Raw genomic sequence first — 14,795 nt, forward strand, 5'->3', positions numbered from 1 at the left:
ACCTCTAAGGAAGGAGATTCTACCACCTCCCTAGGTAACGCATTCCAGTGTTTCACCACCCTCTTAGTGAAAAAGTTTTTCCTAATATCCAATCTAAACCTCCCCCACTGCAACTTGAGACCATTACTCCTCGTTCTGTCATCTGCTACCATTGAGAACAGTCTAGAGCCATCCTCTTTGGAACCCCCTTTCAGGTAGTTGAAAGCAGCTATCAAATCCCCCCTCATTCTTCTCTTCTGCAGGCTAAACAATCCCAGCTCCCTCAGCCTCTCCTCATAACTCATGTGTTCCAGTCCCCTAATCATTTTTGTTGCCCTTCGCTGGACTCTCTCCAATTTATCCACATCCTTCTTGAAGTGTGGGGCCCAAAACTGGACACAGTACTCCAGATGAGGCCTCACCAATGTCGAATAGAGGGGAACGATCACGTCCCTTGATCTGCTCGCTATGCCCCTACTTATACATCCCAAAATGCCATTGGCCTTCTTGGCAACAAGGGCACACTGCTGACTCATATCCAGCTTCTCGTCCACTGTCACCCCTAGGTCCTTTTCTGCAGAACTGCTGCCTAGCCATTCGGTCCCTAGTCTGTAGCTGTGCATTGGGTTCTTCCGTCCTAAGTGCAGGACCCTGCACTTATCCTTATTGAACCTCATCAGATTCCTTTTGGCCCAATCTTCCAATTGGTCTAGGTCCTTCTGTATCCTATCCCTCCCCTCCAGCATATCTACCACTCCTCCCAGTTTAGTATCATCCGCAAATTTGCTGAGAGTGCAATCCACACCATCCTCCAGATCATTTATGAAGATATTGAATAAAACCGGCCCCAGGACCGACCCTTGGGGCACTCCACTTGATACCGGCTGCCAACTAGACATGGAGCCATTGATCACTACCCGTTGAGCCCGACAATTTAGCCAGCTTTCTACCCACCTTATAGTGCATTCATCCAGCCCATACTTCCTTAACTTGCTGACAAGAATACTATGGGAGACCGTGTCAAAAGCTTTGCTAAAGTCAAGAAACAATACATCCACTGCTTTCCCTTCATCCACAGAACCAGTAATCTCATCATAAAAGGCGATTAGATTAGTCAGGCATGACCTTCCCTTGGTGAATCCATGCTGGCTGTTCCTGATCACTTTCCTCTCATGCAAGTGCTTCAGGATTGATTCTTTGAGGACCTGCTCCATGATTTTTCCAGGGACTGAGGTGAGGCTGACTGGCCTGTAGTTCCCAGGATCTTCCTTCTTCCCTTTTTTAAAGATTGGCACTACATTAGCCTTTTTCCAGTCATCCGGGACTTCCCCGGTTCGCCACGAGTTTTCAAAGATAATGGCCAGTGGCTCTGCAATCACAGCCGCCAATTCCTTCAGCACTCTCGGATGCAACTCGTCCGGCCCCATGGACTTGTGCACGTCCAGCTTTTCTAAATAGTCCCTAACCGCCTCTATCTCCACAGAGGGCTGGCCATCTCTTCCGCATTTTGTGATGCCCAGCGCAGCAGTCTGGGAGCTGACCTTGTTAGTGAAAACAGAGGCAAAAAAAGCATTGAGTACATTAGCTTTTTCCACATCCTCTGTCACTAGGTTGCCTCCCTCATTCAGTAAGGGGCCCACACATTCCTTGGCTTTCTTCTTGTTGCCAACATACCTGAAGAAACCCTTCTTGTTACTCTTGACATCTCTGGCTAGCTGCAGCTCCAGGTGCGATTTGGCCCTCCTGATAACATTCCTACATGCCCGAGCAATATTTTTATACTCTTCCCTGGTCATATGTCCAACCTTCCACTTCTTGTAAGCTTCTTTTTTATGTTTAAGATCCGCTAGGATTTCACCATTAAGCCAAGTTGGTCGCCTGCCATATTTACTATTCTTTCGACTCATCGGGATGGTTTGTCCCTGTAACCTCAACAGGGATTCCTTGAAATACAGCCAGCTCTCCTGGACTCCTTTCCCCTTCAAGTTAGTCCCCCAGGGGATCCTGGCCATCCGTTCCCTGAGGGAGTCGAAGTCTGCTTTCCTGAAGTCCAGGGTCCGTATCCTGCTGCTTACCTTTGTTCCCTGCGTCAGGATCCTGAACTCAACCAACTCATGGTCACTGCCTCCCAGATTCCCATCCACTTTTAAAATAAAATAAAAGCACCTTATTAATCTCATAAAATAAAATAAAATAAAATAAAATAAAAGCACCTTATTAATCTCATACCTGGAAGATTCAGAGGCAGGATGTCACCCTGTCGCTATAGCATGGGTTATATGGACTATAGAATCATAAAATCAGCAAAAGGGGAGAAAGGGCAGAAAAGGCAGGAGGCCACTGTACATATCCGAGATGGGAGATTTGAAATTAAAGCTCCATACAAATTAAAGCTCTAACCAGCACTTACTTCCAGAAGATGGCAACCACTTTTTCATCCCGAGGTGCCTCCTTTATCTTACTGCAGCCAATGATCCAAACTTTTCCAAGCTGTTTCCGTAACATAGATGGGGCTACATGAGGATATAAATCACAGCACTCATAGGCCCCTCCCATGTCCTGAAATAGAGTCAAAGAGCCACTAGTAAATAAACCTGGCTTCCCCACTAGGGTAGAGAGATATGCCCCTAAGATAAGTGCCCAGGTCTCCAATTTTATTATAAAAACCAGAAGGAAGGAAGGACGAGAGAGAAAATCAGTTCCAGCCCTTCCCATGTTGTCGTTCTGGCCCCAAAGCAGGACAGTATCAATATTCTGGTCAGCACTTAAACACAACTTCAAACGTGCACTTAAATCCCACTGAAGTAATCGGGACTTAAACTTGTATTTAAAGCTAAATATGTGCCTAAGTCCTTTTGTAAACTGGCATCTCTCTGACCCCTTCCATACCACCACACCTGCTTGGGACCCCCATTCCTTAAATCTGCACCGTGGTCATGCCACACAATTAATAACAAGGAACTTTGGTTCTGTCGGTCCCTTATTAGCTTAAACAGACTTTTAAAGATAGATTAACGTTTTTTCAATAACTTTTTTTCCCTTGTTACATCCCTGCAGGGTGGAATTAAGGTTGGTTGGGTGCTTTAACTGTATGTTTCCACACTCTATCATGTTTGGTTGTTTTACGTCTAGCTTTAAGTAGGAATCTCTTGGGTCTATAAAGCTTTTGAGGATGGGATGTTTATTATGATACATATTCTCATCCTTAACTCCAGCTGAACATGTTTTGGCTGGCAGTTATTAAACCACAATGAAACAGAATTAACCAAAACATCCCTTCTGTCATCATAACTAAGACCCAGTCCTGCTACTACTCCATCTTGGCAGACCTCCAAGGGGACTCCTTGTGGCTGCAGGGGTCTGCCCAGGCAGAGTGATTTGCAGAAGCAGGACCTAACTGTAGGTACAGCAATTCTAGTTTCATTCCCTATTTCTCCACAGGTCTCACCACAGCCCTTGTATTGTATATGTTTTTCCTCACATGGGTGATCATGGTAACACTTCTCATAAGTGTGGTCTTGGCAATTTGTCCCCAACACCTTGGGATATTTAAAAAGAAAACAAGTAAGTAATAGGTTATTTGTGCATGTACCTATATATCTGTGACATTTAAGAAAAGGTTAGACAAACATCTGTCCGGGATGGCCTAGTTGTAGTTATTCCTGCCTCAGTGCGGGCAGATGGACAAGAGGATCTCAAGGCCTCTTCCAGCCCTACACGTCTATGATTCTCAGAGTGAGTGGTGTAGCTGTAACGTATTGTAGCGATTATCATTGGTTACACGATACATTTCTTGAAATGCTGAGCTTTGTTGGCACAGTTGGCCTGAAGCATGACAACTAGACTCCCCCAGTTAGTGGCCTTAGGCCTGTTTTTTTCCAATTCCAATTGTCCTCATATGCGCTTAACACTGTGCTCTACCTGTGGAAGGTAACAGACTTCTGGGTGCCCACCAGAGATGCTAGGTACGTACTCAGGCCAATTTGCCTCTCCCACGGCTGCATTACTACTTTTATCACAGTAGCACAATGAGAGCTAGTGTAGGTCTGTCTCCTCAAGTTGGGAATCTCACCTCCAACTCAGAGTGTAGACGTAGCCTATATGTTGAGGGCGAAGTTTTGGCTGTCCGTGAGTGTGGCTAAAGGGAGAAGAAGGAACAAGGAAAATTTTCCCCCCAACCCCCCATCTTTAAAGGAGCCAGACGCAACACTGACCCAGCAATAAGCTGTGCAGTTGGCTAGCGTGCCTGCAGAATCCCATAGCCAGCAGGACTGTGACGCTGCAATTTCTCTCCTTATTCTTCTAGCACCCTTTGTGTGGTGTAAGTATAAACCCGCTCATTTCATGCATATTTTAAAGACTTTTAAAACAAATCTCACTGTTACAGCATAACACCTCCTGAGCAGCTGCTAGTATTTGGCAGCAGATGAAGTGCACTTTGTACCTTTCCCCCTTGCTGGCTGATACTTAGTAACGTTTGCCCATAACTGCTTTGCCTTATAATGTTAAACAAAGAAAACATATGTACAGAGCGCTTAACATCACATAAAATGTTACAAAACTCAATAAACCATTGCAGACCTGTTAACTCCTGTTGATACTTGCTGCACTGAAGTCTCATGAGCGAGCGGAGACTCACCATGGGTCACCTCTAGAATCAGGTTTCAAAGGCTTTTGCAATTGAACAGAAAGCAGGAATGATTCTATATACAAGGAGAAGAAAAAAACAATCTCGATCTACATTCAATTGTGTCAATCAAATATGGCAGCATTTTATTATTTCTTTTCTCTTTCCAAGTGTACCGCGTCATTCTGGATACTGCAGCTCTTGGGGGAGTGATTCTGGTTGTGGTGTTTGCCATCTTCCTTATACAGAACATCCAGCAACTCCAAAGTAAGCCTCCGTCCTTCACGGATTAAAATTTATACTGTGTGTTTTCCTGCAAAAATGCATTTTTTTAAAAAAGGGAATTTATTTATATTTGGTGCAAAATAGAGATTTCAAGTTCCCCCTGCAGCCCAAGAGGCTGAGAATCTCCATAGCACTAAATACTACAGGGAACTTTGGGCATAGCGTGTCCTCCCCATCTCCAGCCCTGTCCCCGGCCAGCCTTCTACGCCAGGGCTTGCAAAGAGGGTGTGGTGTTCTGTCCCATTTAGTGGCACCAAGACCTCTCAGAGAGAGTTAAAGCCAGGCGGCTTTTAGCTCACGTGGTAGAGTCTCATGCACGAAGCTCCAGAGGTCCCTGGTTTGATCCAAATGACCAGAGTCTGTTGGTGTTACATATGCACTGCTGCATCAGGAGAATTCTTCTCTGCCAGCTGCAGGGCTTTTACAGCCCCCGAGTCCCGGCCCTTGTGAAACTTTCCCCGAGCAAATAAACTAGTGACATGGTGTTTCATTCCTTTCTTCTTTTGACCTCCAGGACAAGGCTGCTCACCATTTTTTGACAGCAGAGCTGCCACCCTTATCTCTGCTGCAATTTCTCTCCTTATTCTTCTAGTGTCCTTTGTATGGTGTAAGTATCAACCCTGCTCATTTCATGCATATTTTAGAGATTTTTAGAACAAATATCACTGTTACAGCATATTGCACCATCCATTTTAAATATTCCTTATTTCCTCTGGGAGTTATAGAGAAAAAGGATAACTTTATAAAGTAAATTAGAAGGCAAGGGGAAGTAGATGAACTATACAGCCCATCTACCATCATTTAGTGCGAGGTGGAATAACAAATATCTTTTTAACTTGGAATCTTCTTTGGGGTTAAAATTATAAATATATTTTTATACATATCTCAGGCCTCCCCTAAAGTGAGATTCACCCCATGCAGAGCTAGCAGCAGGGTCTGTGTGTCACCGATGTCCCACTTACGCTCTGTAGCTCTAACTCCCAACTATTCCCAGAGCTGGGCAGTCCAGGCTTTTTCCTTCACCTTCGCTCCTCACAGCTCCTTCTGCTTACACCCTCACTCCCCCATGCCTCAATGCAGCACAGTAGGCAGGGGTAGGAGGCCAGTACAGCTGCTTCCCAGTCCTAAGGCAGCACATTTCACCCCCAGGAAGAGGCCATGGCATGAGGGAGATGGAACCAGTAATTACAAAGCAATTCTGGGAGAGAAAGAACTGAGGGGAACACTGGATCATGGTGGGAAGAGCCAGCTGATGGGCAAAGAGAGGCAATAGCGAAGGGGAAAAAGAGGTTGGTGACAATTACATGGTGTGCTGGTGCTGTTGGTTATGATTTCCTTTGGGAGGGACTAGGAGAGATTGCTGTTGATCCTGTTGTGATGGGAGGGGTCGGATCCCTTCCAGCACAAAATGATTTTATTGCCAGAGCTGCTAATACATGTTTGTATGATGATATAAATCCTCTAGCTTCAAAGCATATAGACTTCATTTTATCGGAACACGGAAATAATAAAGGAGACGCAGGCAAATATGACTTTGATTACACCAAAATGCCAAAAACAAATCACTTCAGCCATACCTCTTCTTTACAAAAATGTTTTGCAAATTTTACTGTTTTCTCTAGTATTGCGGAAAGACAATAGTCTCCTGGAATTTGGCTCAGAGAACCACGCTCAGATCCCATTTTCTGAAGGGTTCTAGTTTCAATCTCATACCATAGAGGCTCCAGTGACTTTCTCGGTGTAACATCTTTTCTTTCCACTGGGTTTGATGTTTATATAAAACACTAAGCAGGGGTTAATCTGTCTATGCTTTCCAGATCACAGGAAGAAAAAAAGCCAAGGAAAGGATCAGCAAGAAGGACAGCATGCAGAAGTAAGGATGCAGTTGTTATACCAATAAAATAAAAACCAGCAGGATCTTATTAAAGGGGAAAAGGGAAAATGCCACATTTATTGTGAATACAGAAAGAATCATAGTAAGCAGTTAGTTATAGCTATAACATTCCATTCAATTTCATATTTATTCACACATTCATTCATACACACACAGGTTCTGCAAGGTTGTTATCATAGTTACCAGCCTTAGAGTTGCTCATGCCAAGCCACTGGCCAGTTGGCCTGGACATGAGGAGGGAGCAGGGCCTTGTCAGATGCTCATCTGATGCTCCTGGAAGTTGGTTTGCAGAATCAGACCCCAAAGTTCTCACTTTTTAGAGTCCATTTTTATAGGAATTTCTTCCTATGCCAGTCTATGGGAATTGCTTCATCATGCTGTTGCTGAATCAATCAGCAGATGATGGCTCCGTGCTGCCAGATGTTATCTTGTTCTTTGCTTCTCCCGTTCTTGAGGTTGTTGGGTAGATTCCAGTCTGCCCTCCGGGGGTCCTCTGGTTATTTCCACTTGACGCCTTCTTCAGCCGAGGGACACTGGATTCTTAGGCTGGCAACTCCCTGATCATTCAATTATTATCCACACCAAGCATCCATCCACATACATCCTCTATCTCTATTTTAATCACAATTGTTAACAAAGCGAGATGAATACAACAAAAGGGTGGGGAGTCTCTGGGTGCTGTTTCTGTTGTTACAGCGTATTGCTTTGAGTCTCTCTCTGTGTGAGTAGTTGTTGTTACAAAGAATTGCTTTGAGAACAGACTCTGTCTTAGAATGTACTAACACAATTAGCAGCTTGCAAGTTTCACACATAGAGGGAGAGAAACAGTATCAAAAACCAAGGGACCTCTTAATTAGTAATACCCTGGAATTTAAACTATGGGGAATCAAACTCATTTGTGATTTTAATACAGAATTTCTTTAATATCGATAAACCTGGAAATCCTGGGTGCCCCATCATCTCAGGCATTGGCACCCTGACAGCAGGATTGTCTGGCTATGTAGACTCCCTCCTCAGGCCCTACGCTACCAGCACTCCCAGCTATCTTTGAGACACCACTGACTTCCTGAGGAAACTACAGTCCATCGGTGATCTTCCTGAAAACACCATCCTGGCCACTATGGATGCAGAAGCCCTCTACACCAACATTCCACACAAAGATGGACTACAAGCCGTCAGGAACAGTATCCCTGATAATGTCACGGCAAACCTGGTGGCTGAACTTTGTGACTTTGTCCTCACCCATAACTATTTCACATTTGGGGACAATGTATACCTTCAAATCAACGGCACTGCTATGGGTACCTGCATGGCCCCACAGTATGCCAACATTTTTATGGCTGACTTAGAACAACGCTTCCTCAGCTCTCATCCCCTAACGCCCCTACTCTACTTGCGCTACATTGATGACATCCTCATCATCTGGACACATGGAAAAGAAGCCCTTGAGGAATTCCACCATGATTTCAACAATTTCCATCCCACCATCAACCTCAGCGTGGACCAGTCCACACAAGAGATCCACTTCCTGGACACCACGGTGCTAATAAGCAATGATCACATAAACACCACCCTATACCGGAAACCTACTGACCGCTATTCCTACCTACATGCCTCCAGCTTTCATCCAGACCACACCACACGATCCATTGTCTACAGCCAAGCTCTATGATACAACCACATTTGCTCCAACCCCTCAGACAGAGACAAACACCTACAAGATCTCTATCAAGCATTCTTACAACTACAATACCCACCTGCTGAAGTGAAGAAACAGATTGACGGAGCCAAAAGAGTACCCAGAAGTCACCTACTACAGGACAGGCCCAACAAAGAAAATAACAGAACGCCACTAGCCATCACCTTCAGCCCCCAACTAAAACCTCTCCAATGCATCATCAAGGATCTACAACCTATCCTGAAGGACGACTCATCACTCTCACAGATCTTAGGAGACAGGCCAGTCCTTGCTTACAGACAGCCCCCCAACCTGAAGCAAATACTCACCAGCAACCACACACCAGAACCACTAATCCAGGAACCTATCCTTGCAACAAAGCCCATTGCCAGCTGTGTCCACATATCTATTCAGGGGACACCATCATAGGGCCTAATCACATCAGCCACACTATCAGAGGCTCGTTCACCTGCACATCTACCAATGTGATATATGCCATCATGTGCCAGCAATGCTCCTCTGCCATGTACATTGGTCAAACTGGACAGTCTCTACGTAAAAGAATAAATGGACACAGTAGAGGGAGAGAAACAGTACCAAAAACCAAGAGACCTCTTAATTAGTAATACCCTGTAATTTAAACTATGGGGAATCAAACTCATTTGTGATTTTAATACAGAACTTCTTTAATATGATCCAACACTTTACTCCAGAAAATATTTTCACTGGACTTTGAAAATATTCTCATTGGTTCCCCACAGTACAACAAAAACTGAGAGATCCCTCAATTCAACCAGAACTTTTTTGAGCTTCCAATACTTCAAAACACTTTACAACTGCTTGTGTAAATATATAAAGTTACACACACACAGGACTATTGTTTAACATTTCACAGTAAAACACCACATCTCTTTAGGCCAGGCAGGGAAGAATTTCACATGCAATTGAAAAGCTGAGACTTTCTGGAAGCAAAATGTAATGAAATAAGAACGGACTGCAGCCAGGATGGTGGGATCTGCTGCTTTTCCAGTGGCACTCTGCATTTTTCATGACCTGGCAGAGAGGAGTTCTGAATTTTCATCTGCTCTGGATGACAAGGTGTCATAAATATAAAGGGAAGGGTAAACCCCTTTGAAATCCCTCCTGGCCAGGGGAAAGCTCCTCTCACCTGTAAAGGGTTAAGAAGCTAAAGGTAACCTCGCTGGCACCTGACCAAAATGACCAATGAGGAGACAAGATACTTTCAAAAGCTGGGAGGAGGGAGAGAAACAAAGGGTCTGTGTCTGTCTGTATGCTGGTTTCTGCCAGGGATAGACCAGGAATGGAGCCTTAGAACTTTTAGTAAGTAATCTAGCTAGGTATGTGTTAGATTATGATTTCTTTAAATGGCTGAGAAAAGAACTGTGCTGAATAGAATAACTATTTCTGTCTATGTATCTTTTTTGTAACTTAAGGTTTTGCCTAGAGGGGTTCTCTATGTTTTTGAATCTAATTACCCTGTAAGATATCTACCATCCTGATTTTACAGGGGGGATTTCTTTATTTCTATTTACTTCTATTTTTTATTAAAAGTCTTCTTGTAAAACACTGAATGCTTTTTCATTGTTCTCAGATCCAAGGGTTTGGGTCTGTGGTCACCTATGCAAATTGGTGAGGCTTTTTATCCAACATTTCCCAGGAAAGGGGGGGGTGCAAGTGTTGGGAGGATTGTTCATTGTTCTTAAGATCCAAGGGTCTGGGTCTGTAGTCACCTAGGCAAATTGGTGAGGCTTTTTACCAAACCTTGTCCAGGAAGTGGGGTGCAAGGTTTTGGGAAGTATTTTGGGGGGAAGGACGCGTCCAAACAGCTCTTCCCCAGTAACCAGTATTAGTTTGGTGGTGGTAGCGGCCAGTCCAAGGATAACGGGTGTAATATTTTGTACCTTGGGGAAGTTTTGACCTAAGCTGATAAAGATAAGCTTAGGAGGTTTTTCATGCAGGTCCCCACATCTGTACCCTAGAGTTCAGAGTGGGGGAGGAACCTTGACACAAGGCATCTAAGAACACAATGTCTCCAATGCCATGCCTGGCCATCAGTGCAATTCTGACATCAGGTTAGATTGTAGAGGGTGGTAATACTCGATTTCTTGCCCAGCCCCCTGCAATTCAGCAATAGCCTCTTCGTCTTGGAAGGAATTGTATCTCATACAGAAACACCAATGCTAGTTCTGGCTGCACCTGTTTTCTTCCTGGAGCTGCTCTCATCAAGAACTCTTGTTCCCTCTGCTGTCCGAGGAAGTGTCATACATAGGCTCCTGAAAGATGTCCCTTTGTTGTCCAGGCCTGGAGGTCAGGTGTGAAGAAATCAAAGGTGCAGCACAGGAGAGCAATTAACACACAAAAAATCATATTGCATTATCAGAAAGAGATTAATTTGATTTGCCGCCAAACTATGCTGTCACCTTCCTGTGATATTGTTAGTGACAAAATTAACCTAAAGGGTTTTAAAACCATGCACTGAAAGATATCAGTATTTTTAAAAAATATGAACTCAATTTAAAAGATAAAACTACTTCTAAAACAGCAATATAAATATAATCCAAAGCAAGGAACGAACAACTTATTGAATTAAGAAATAGTGCTTATGGTGCCAAATTTGATTAAATGTCAAAGGATAGCTGAGGCATTGGATAAATTGCAAGTTCCATTCACCTAAAAGTTTAGGGCTTGAGATTGCTTCCTGTTGGAGAGATATTAACTGAATCCTGGCTTGGGCTAAATACATTTCAAACTTGAATATTATGCAGTCAACAGGTAGCAATCTCAAATTATTACAATTTATTATACTGAGCTATACTCTTTTCTCTCAAACTAGCGCTCAGCGTGGCTATTGTGAATCCTTCTGCTCCGAACTCTCTGCTCATGTACTCCTACAACACGGGACACCCCCTAATCCCAAACTTCCTGATATGTTAGCCAATTTTTTCCAATCAGATTACAGAGAACTACACCAATGAGAGATGAATACAGTTGTGGCTCAGTCCCAGGGCTCCCTAAGTTGCTGGAATAATTCTAGCTCATCATAAAGACTCACATTCAAACCACATTATTACATAAATAAATGCGAAAGGTACATTGAAAATGGTACATATTGTATTAGAGAATAATAATGCTGAAGTGTTAGAATCATTCAGAAAGAAGTTGGTCCATAGAGCTGTTCTGTGAAATATGTTTTGTTGAGTTACTCCCCGTCCTTGTTTGTTCCCAGGACTCACTGGAGAGCAGAGGTGTTAGTTAACGTGAAGACAGTCTTTTGAAATTTCCTCTACCTTTCTCTTCTTAGGAATTTGTTCCTATTACCACATCCCCATATAATCTTATGGCCAGATCCCCGACAGTGGCTAAATTCTGCTCAGAATAACTGAGGGGAGTAGGCAGGAAAAGTGGCTCTAATCCCCCTTTCAACTCCCCTGATCCTGTAGGATGTTGGGGGATGTTTTGGTCTTTGGCATAAGGATGGCTTTAAATTATACCAGTAAGAATTATGCCCCTACAAGTGCAGGTTAAGATACTGGCACAATAGATACACGCCGAAGGGCACAGCTCCTGAAGACACCTGATAACATCAGAATCTTAGCAGTTGTATTTTAAAAAACAGATGTCTATCCCTCATGGTTGTGAAGAAGAGCTTGAAACATGAGTCTAGTGTAACTGATACAGTGATGCTTGCCCGAGTTTGCAGAGACCCTATAACCATAGGCCTGTGGACTTGTCTAGATGAATAATCAGTTAGTGGCAAGTTAGGGCATAAATCTATCCCACACTAGCCTGCTGGCCATCAAGTGTCTGTGCAGACCATGCTACTGCACACTAAAATTTCCGTGGTGCCCATTGACCTACTCATGTTCCAAAGCAGAGTACCCCAAAGCACTCCAGGGAACTGTTAGTGAGCAACCACAGGGTCCATAGGGACCGTTAGTGTTTGGCCAGCTAGCAAAAGCTAGGATCACACCCCAGCTTGCTGTGCACTAACTGTTTGTCTAGACAAGACCTGACAGGCATGAACTGCCCCGTTCATCTCAGTGGAGTGTTAACTCTGAGATCCACTGTTCTTGTGCTGACATCACCCAAGGGTTCCGATGTGCAGGGGGCCCCTTGTTGCTGCCACCTTGCATGGTTCTGGGGGCGATGGCAAGGCCTTCATACTCAGGATATATGCTTGAGTGGGTGGGGAATGAACCTTCCCTCATGCAAGGTAGGCCCCAGAGGGAGTGGTGATCCAGGGACTGAGGAAGCTGTATCCTGCCAGAAGAGGAGATGTAGTGGGCTCTCTGCCAGCCCAGCAGATTGTTCTTGCTTGAGTGACACCTGCCACTGTTATCTCAAGTAGGGTCAGGGGCATGGTGGGACTCCAAAGGGACCTGAATTGCCTTAATCTGGCCTTTATCCCCTAGAGCCACTCTGTCAGCCAGGGATCACTGGAGCACAAGGTGCTCCAGCCCCATCCCCTCCTGCCATTTTCCTCACCTTAGGTGGAGCAGGTGGCAGAGAACTGGCCATCCCAGCTTTTAAAAGACCTGAGGATTCTTCTACATCTGAGGAAGCCCCACCTGGCACTTCAGGGCAGATTTCTGATGTGGGCTGCTCCCTGAACACCACAAATTGGTGGAACGAGAGCTATTTATGGTATCTTTAGTGCATGGTTTTTCTTTGTGTTCATATAAAGGCTGTAATGTGTATCATGATGACAAATTTTATTTATTCTTATTCTAGGTTTTACAGTCCTTGGATGGCCAGAGCTGCAGAACTGACCAGCCAGCAAGCATGGTTGAAGGGACATTTGAGGCAAAAGTTAACATAGCAGAATAAATTTCAAACATTTTCATTGCTTTTCCTATGTAGGATATGTTAGGATATAGATATTCAGGCCTGTCTGTAAAGGCCTATACTTTAAGAATTTAGCTGTGTTCTTATCACTTGGCTAGTTATAGAGGTATAAAAGAAAGAAAGAATCAAAATCACTGTCTGCCAGTGTACGGTCCTTCTCTTACTGTGACAGTCTGTGGCCCTGTTCTTAGGCTAAGGCCTTTGGCTAAGCAGCAGAGGCAGCCATAAACTGGGAAGCGAGGGGTCACATCCTCACATTCCAAACTAGTCACATTGAAATAAGGTGCTATTGGGCTGTTAGGAATACAGTCCTGTCCTGATAGTGCCTATCACCTCCAGAGAAAGGGAAGTGCCTAGAAGATGTAAAAGGAAACTTAGTTTGATAGCATCCTGTCTGGCAAGAACTCACTTATCAATAGCTGGGATGTGAAATCCTCATTTCTGTGTTTGTTCTATCACTGTAATCCCCATTTCCCCATTGTTTGTCTGTATAATCTCTGTCTGGTTCTGTGATTGTTTCTGTCTGCTGTATAATTAATTTTGCTGGGTGTAAACTAATTAAGGTGGTGGGATATAATTGGTTAAATAATCATGTTACAATATGTTAGGATTGGTTAGTTAAATTTCAGGAAAATGATTGGTTAAGGTATAGTTGAGCAGAACTCAAGTTTTACTATATAGTCTGCAGTCAGTCAGGAAGTGGGTGGGTGGGTGAGTGGGGGAAATGGGAACAGGGAATGGGGGTCGGGAAATTGGAATCATGTTTGGCTAAGGGCAGGAATGGGAACAGGGACACAGGTGTAAGGCTCTGTGGTGTCAGAGCTGGGAATGGGGACACTAAGGAAGGAAACTGGAATCATGCTTGCTGGAAGTTCACCCCAATAAACATTGAATTGTTTGCACCTTTGGACTTCGGGTATTGTTGCTCTCTGTTCATATGAGAAGGACCAGGGTAGTAAGTGGGTGAAGGAATAAGCCCCCTAACAGATAGAGTTAAATGAGGCTCCAGAAGCTGAAAGCCAGGAATGAAAGGTATGTATCCTCCAGGTCAGTGGTTCTCAGGTGGGATTACAAGGCAGTATTTAGTGTATCAGAGCTTAGGATGCACCATGGTTTCTGTTTAAAACTGAATTTTTAGTGCTCCCTCCAAACAAAGGTACAATGATCTGCTTGAAATTTGGAATGCTCATTCAAGACCCAGGGTACAGTTTGTAATATAGATTTAGAGTCTCGTAGCCATGTGTTTGTGACATACAGCCACCCTCAAAACAGGACCCATGAAAATAAGCTAGTTTTTGTATGTGAAGAGATACCTGGAGGGAAGGTGATCTCTCCTCCCCCAAGAATACTTTGTTGCCTAGAACAAAGTCACTTACTGTAGGAGGAGGAATAGAATCTAGAGGTGAGAACCTGGCTCTGTTGAAGTCAAGGGGAGTTTTGCCACTAGGTTCAGGATTTCACCCTAG

At 44.1% G+C, this 14,795-nt stretch overlaps 1 protein-coding gene across 3 annotated transcripts in view; it reads left to right on the plus strand.

The window, feature by feature from the left end:
* The window catches only part of LOC140917588 (cell adhesion molecule DSCAML1), a 37,116-nt gene extending 23,127 nt beyond the window's left edge, over nucleotides 1-13,989 (plus strand). For 2 of the 3 annotated variants that reach the window (XM_073360720.2, XM_073360721.2), the window contains 5 exons: nucleotides 3,421-3,543; nucleotides 4,778-4,873; nucleotides 5,406-5,498; nucleotides 6,709-6,764; nucleotides 13,216-13,989. In XM_073360720.2, the coding sequence (XP_073216821.1) occupies nucleotides 3,421-3,543; nucleotides 4,778-4,873; nucleotides 5,406-5,498; nucleotides 6,709-6,764; nucleotides 13,216-13,311 (464 nt within the window). In that variant the 3' untranslated portion in view covers nucleotides 13,312-13,989. The remainder of the gene's footprint in view (nucleotides 1-3,420; nucleotides 3,544-4,777; nucleotides 4,874-5,405; nucleotides 5,499-6,708; nucleotides 6,765-13,215) is intronic. The other variant, XM_073360722.2, reaches the window with a different exon arrangement.
* The last annotated feature ends 806 nt before the right edge of the window (nucleotides 13,990-14,795 follow it).

Source organism: Lepidochelys kempii, chromosome 9, assembly GCF_965140285.1.
Source record: "Lepidochelys kempii isolate rLepKem1 chromosome 9, rLepKem1.hap1, whole genome shotgun sequence".
NCBI classification, from domain to species: domain Eukaryota; kingdom Metazoa; phylum Chordata; order Testudines; family Cheloniidae; genus Lepidochelys; species Lepidochelys kempii.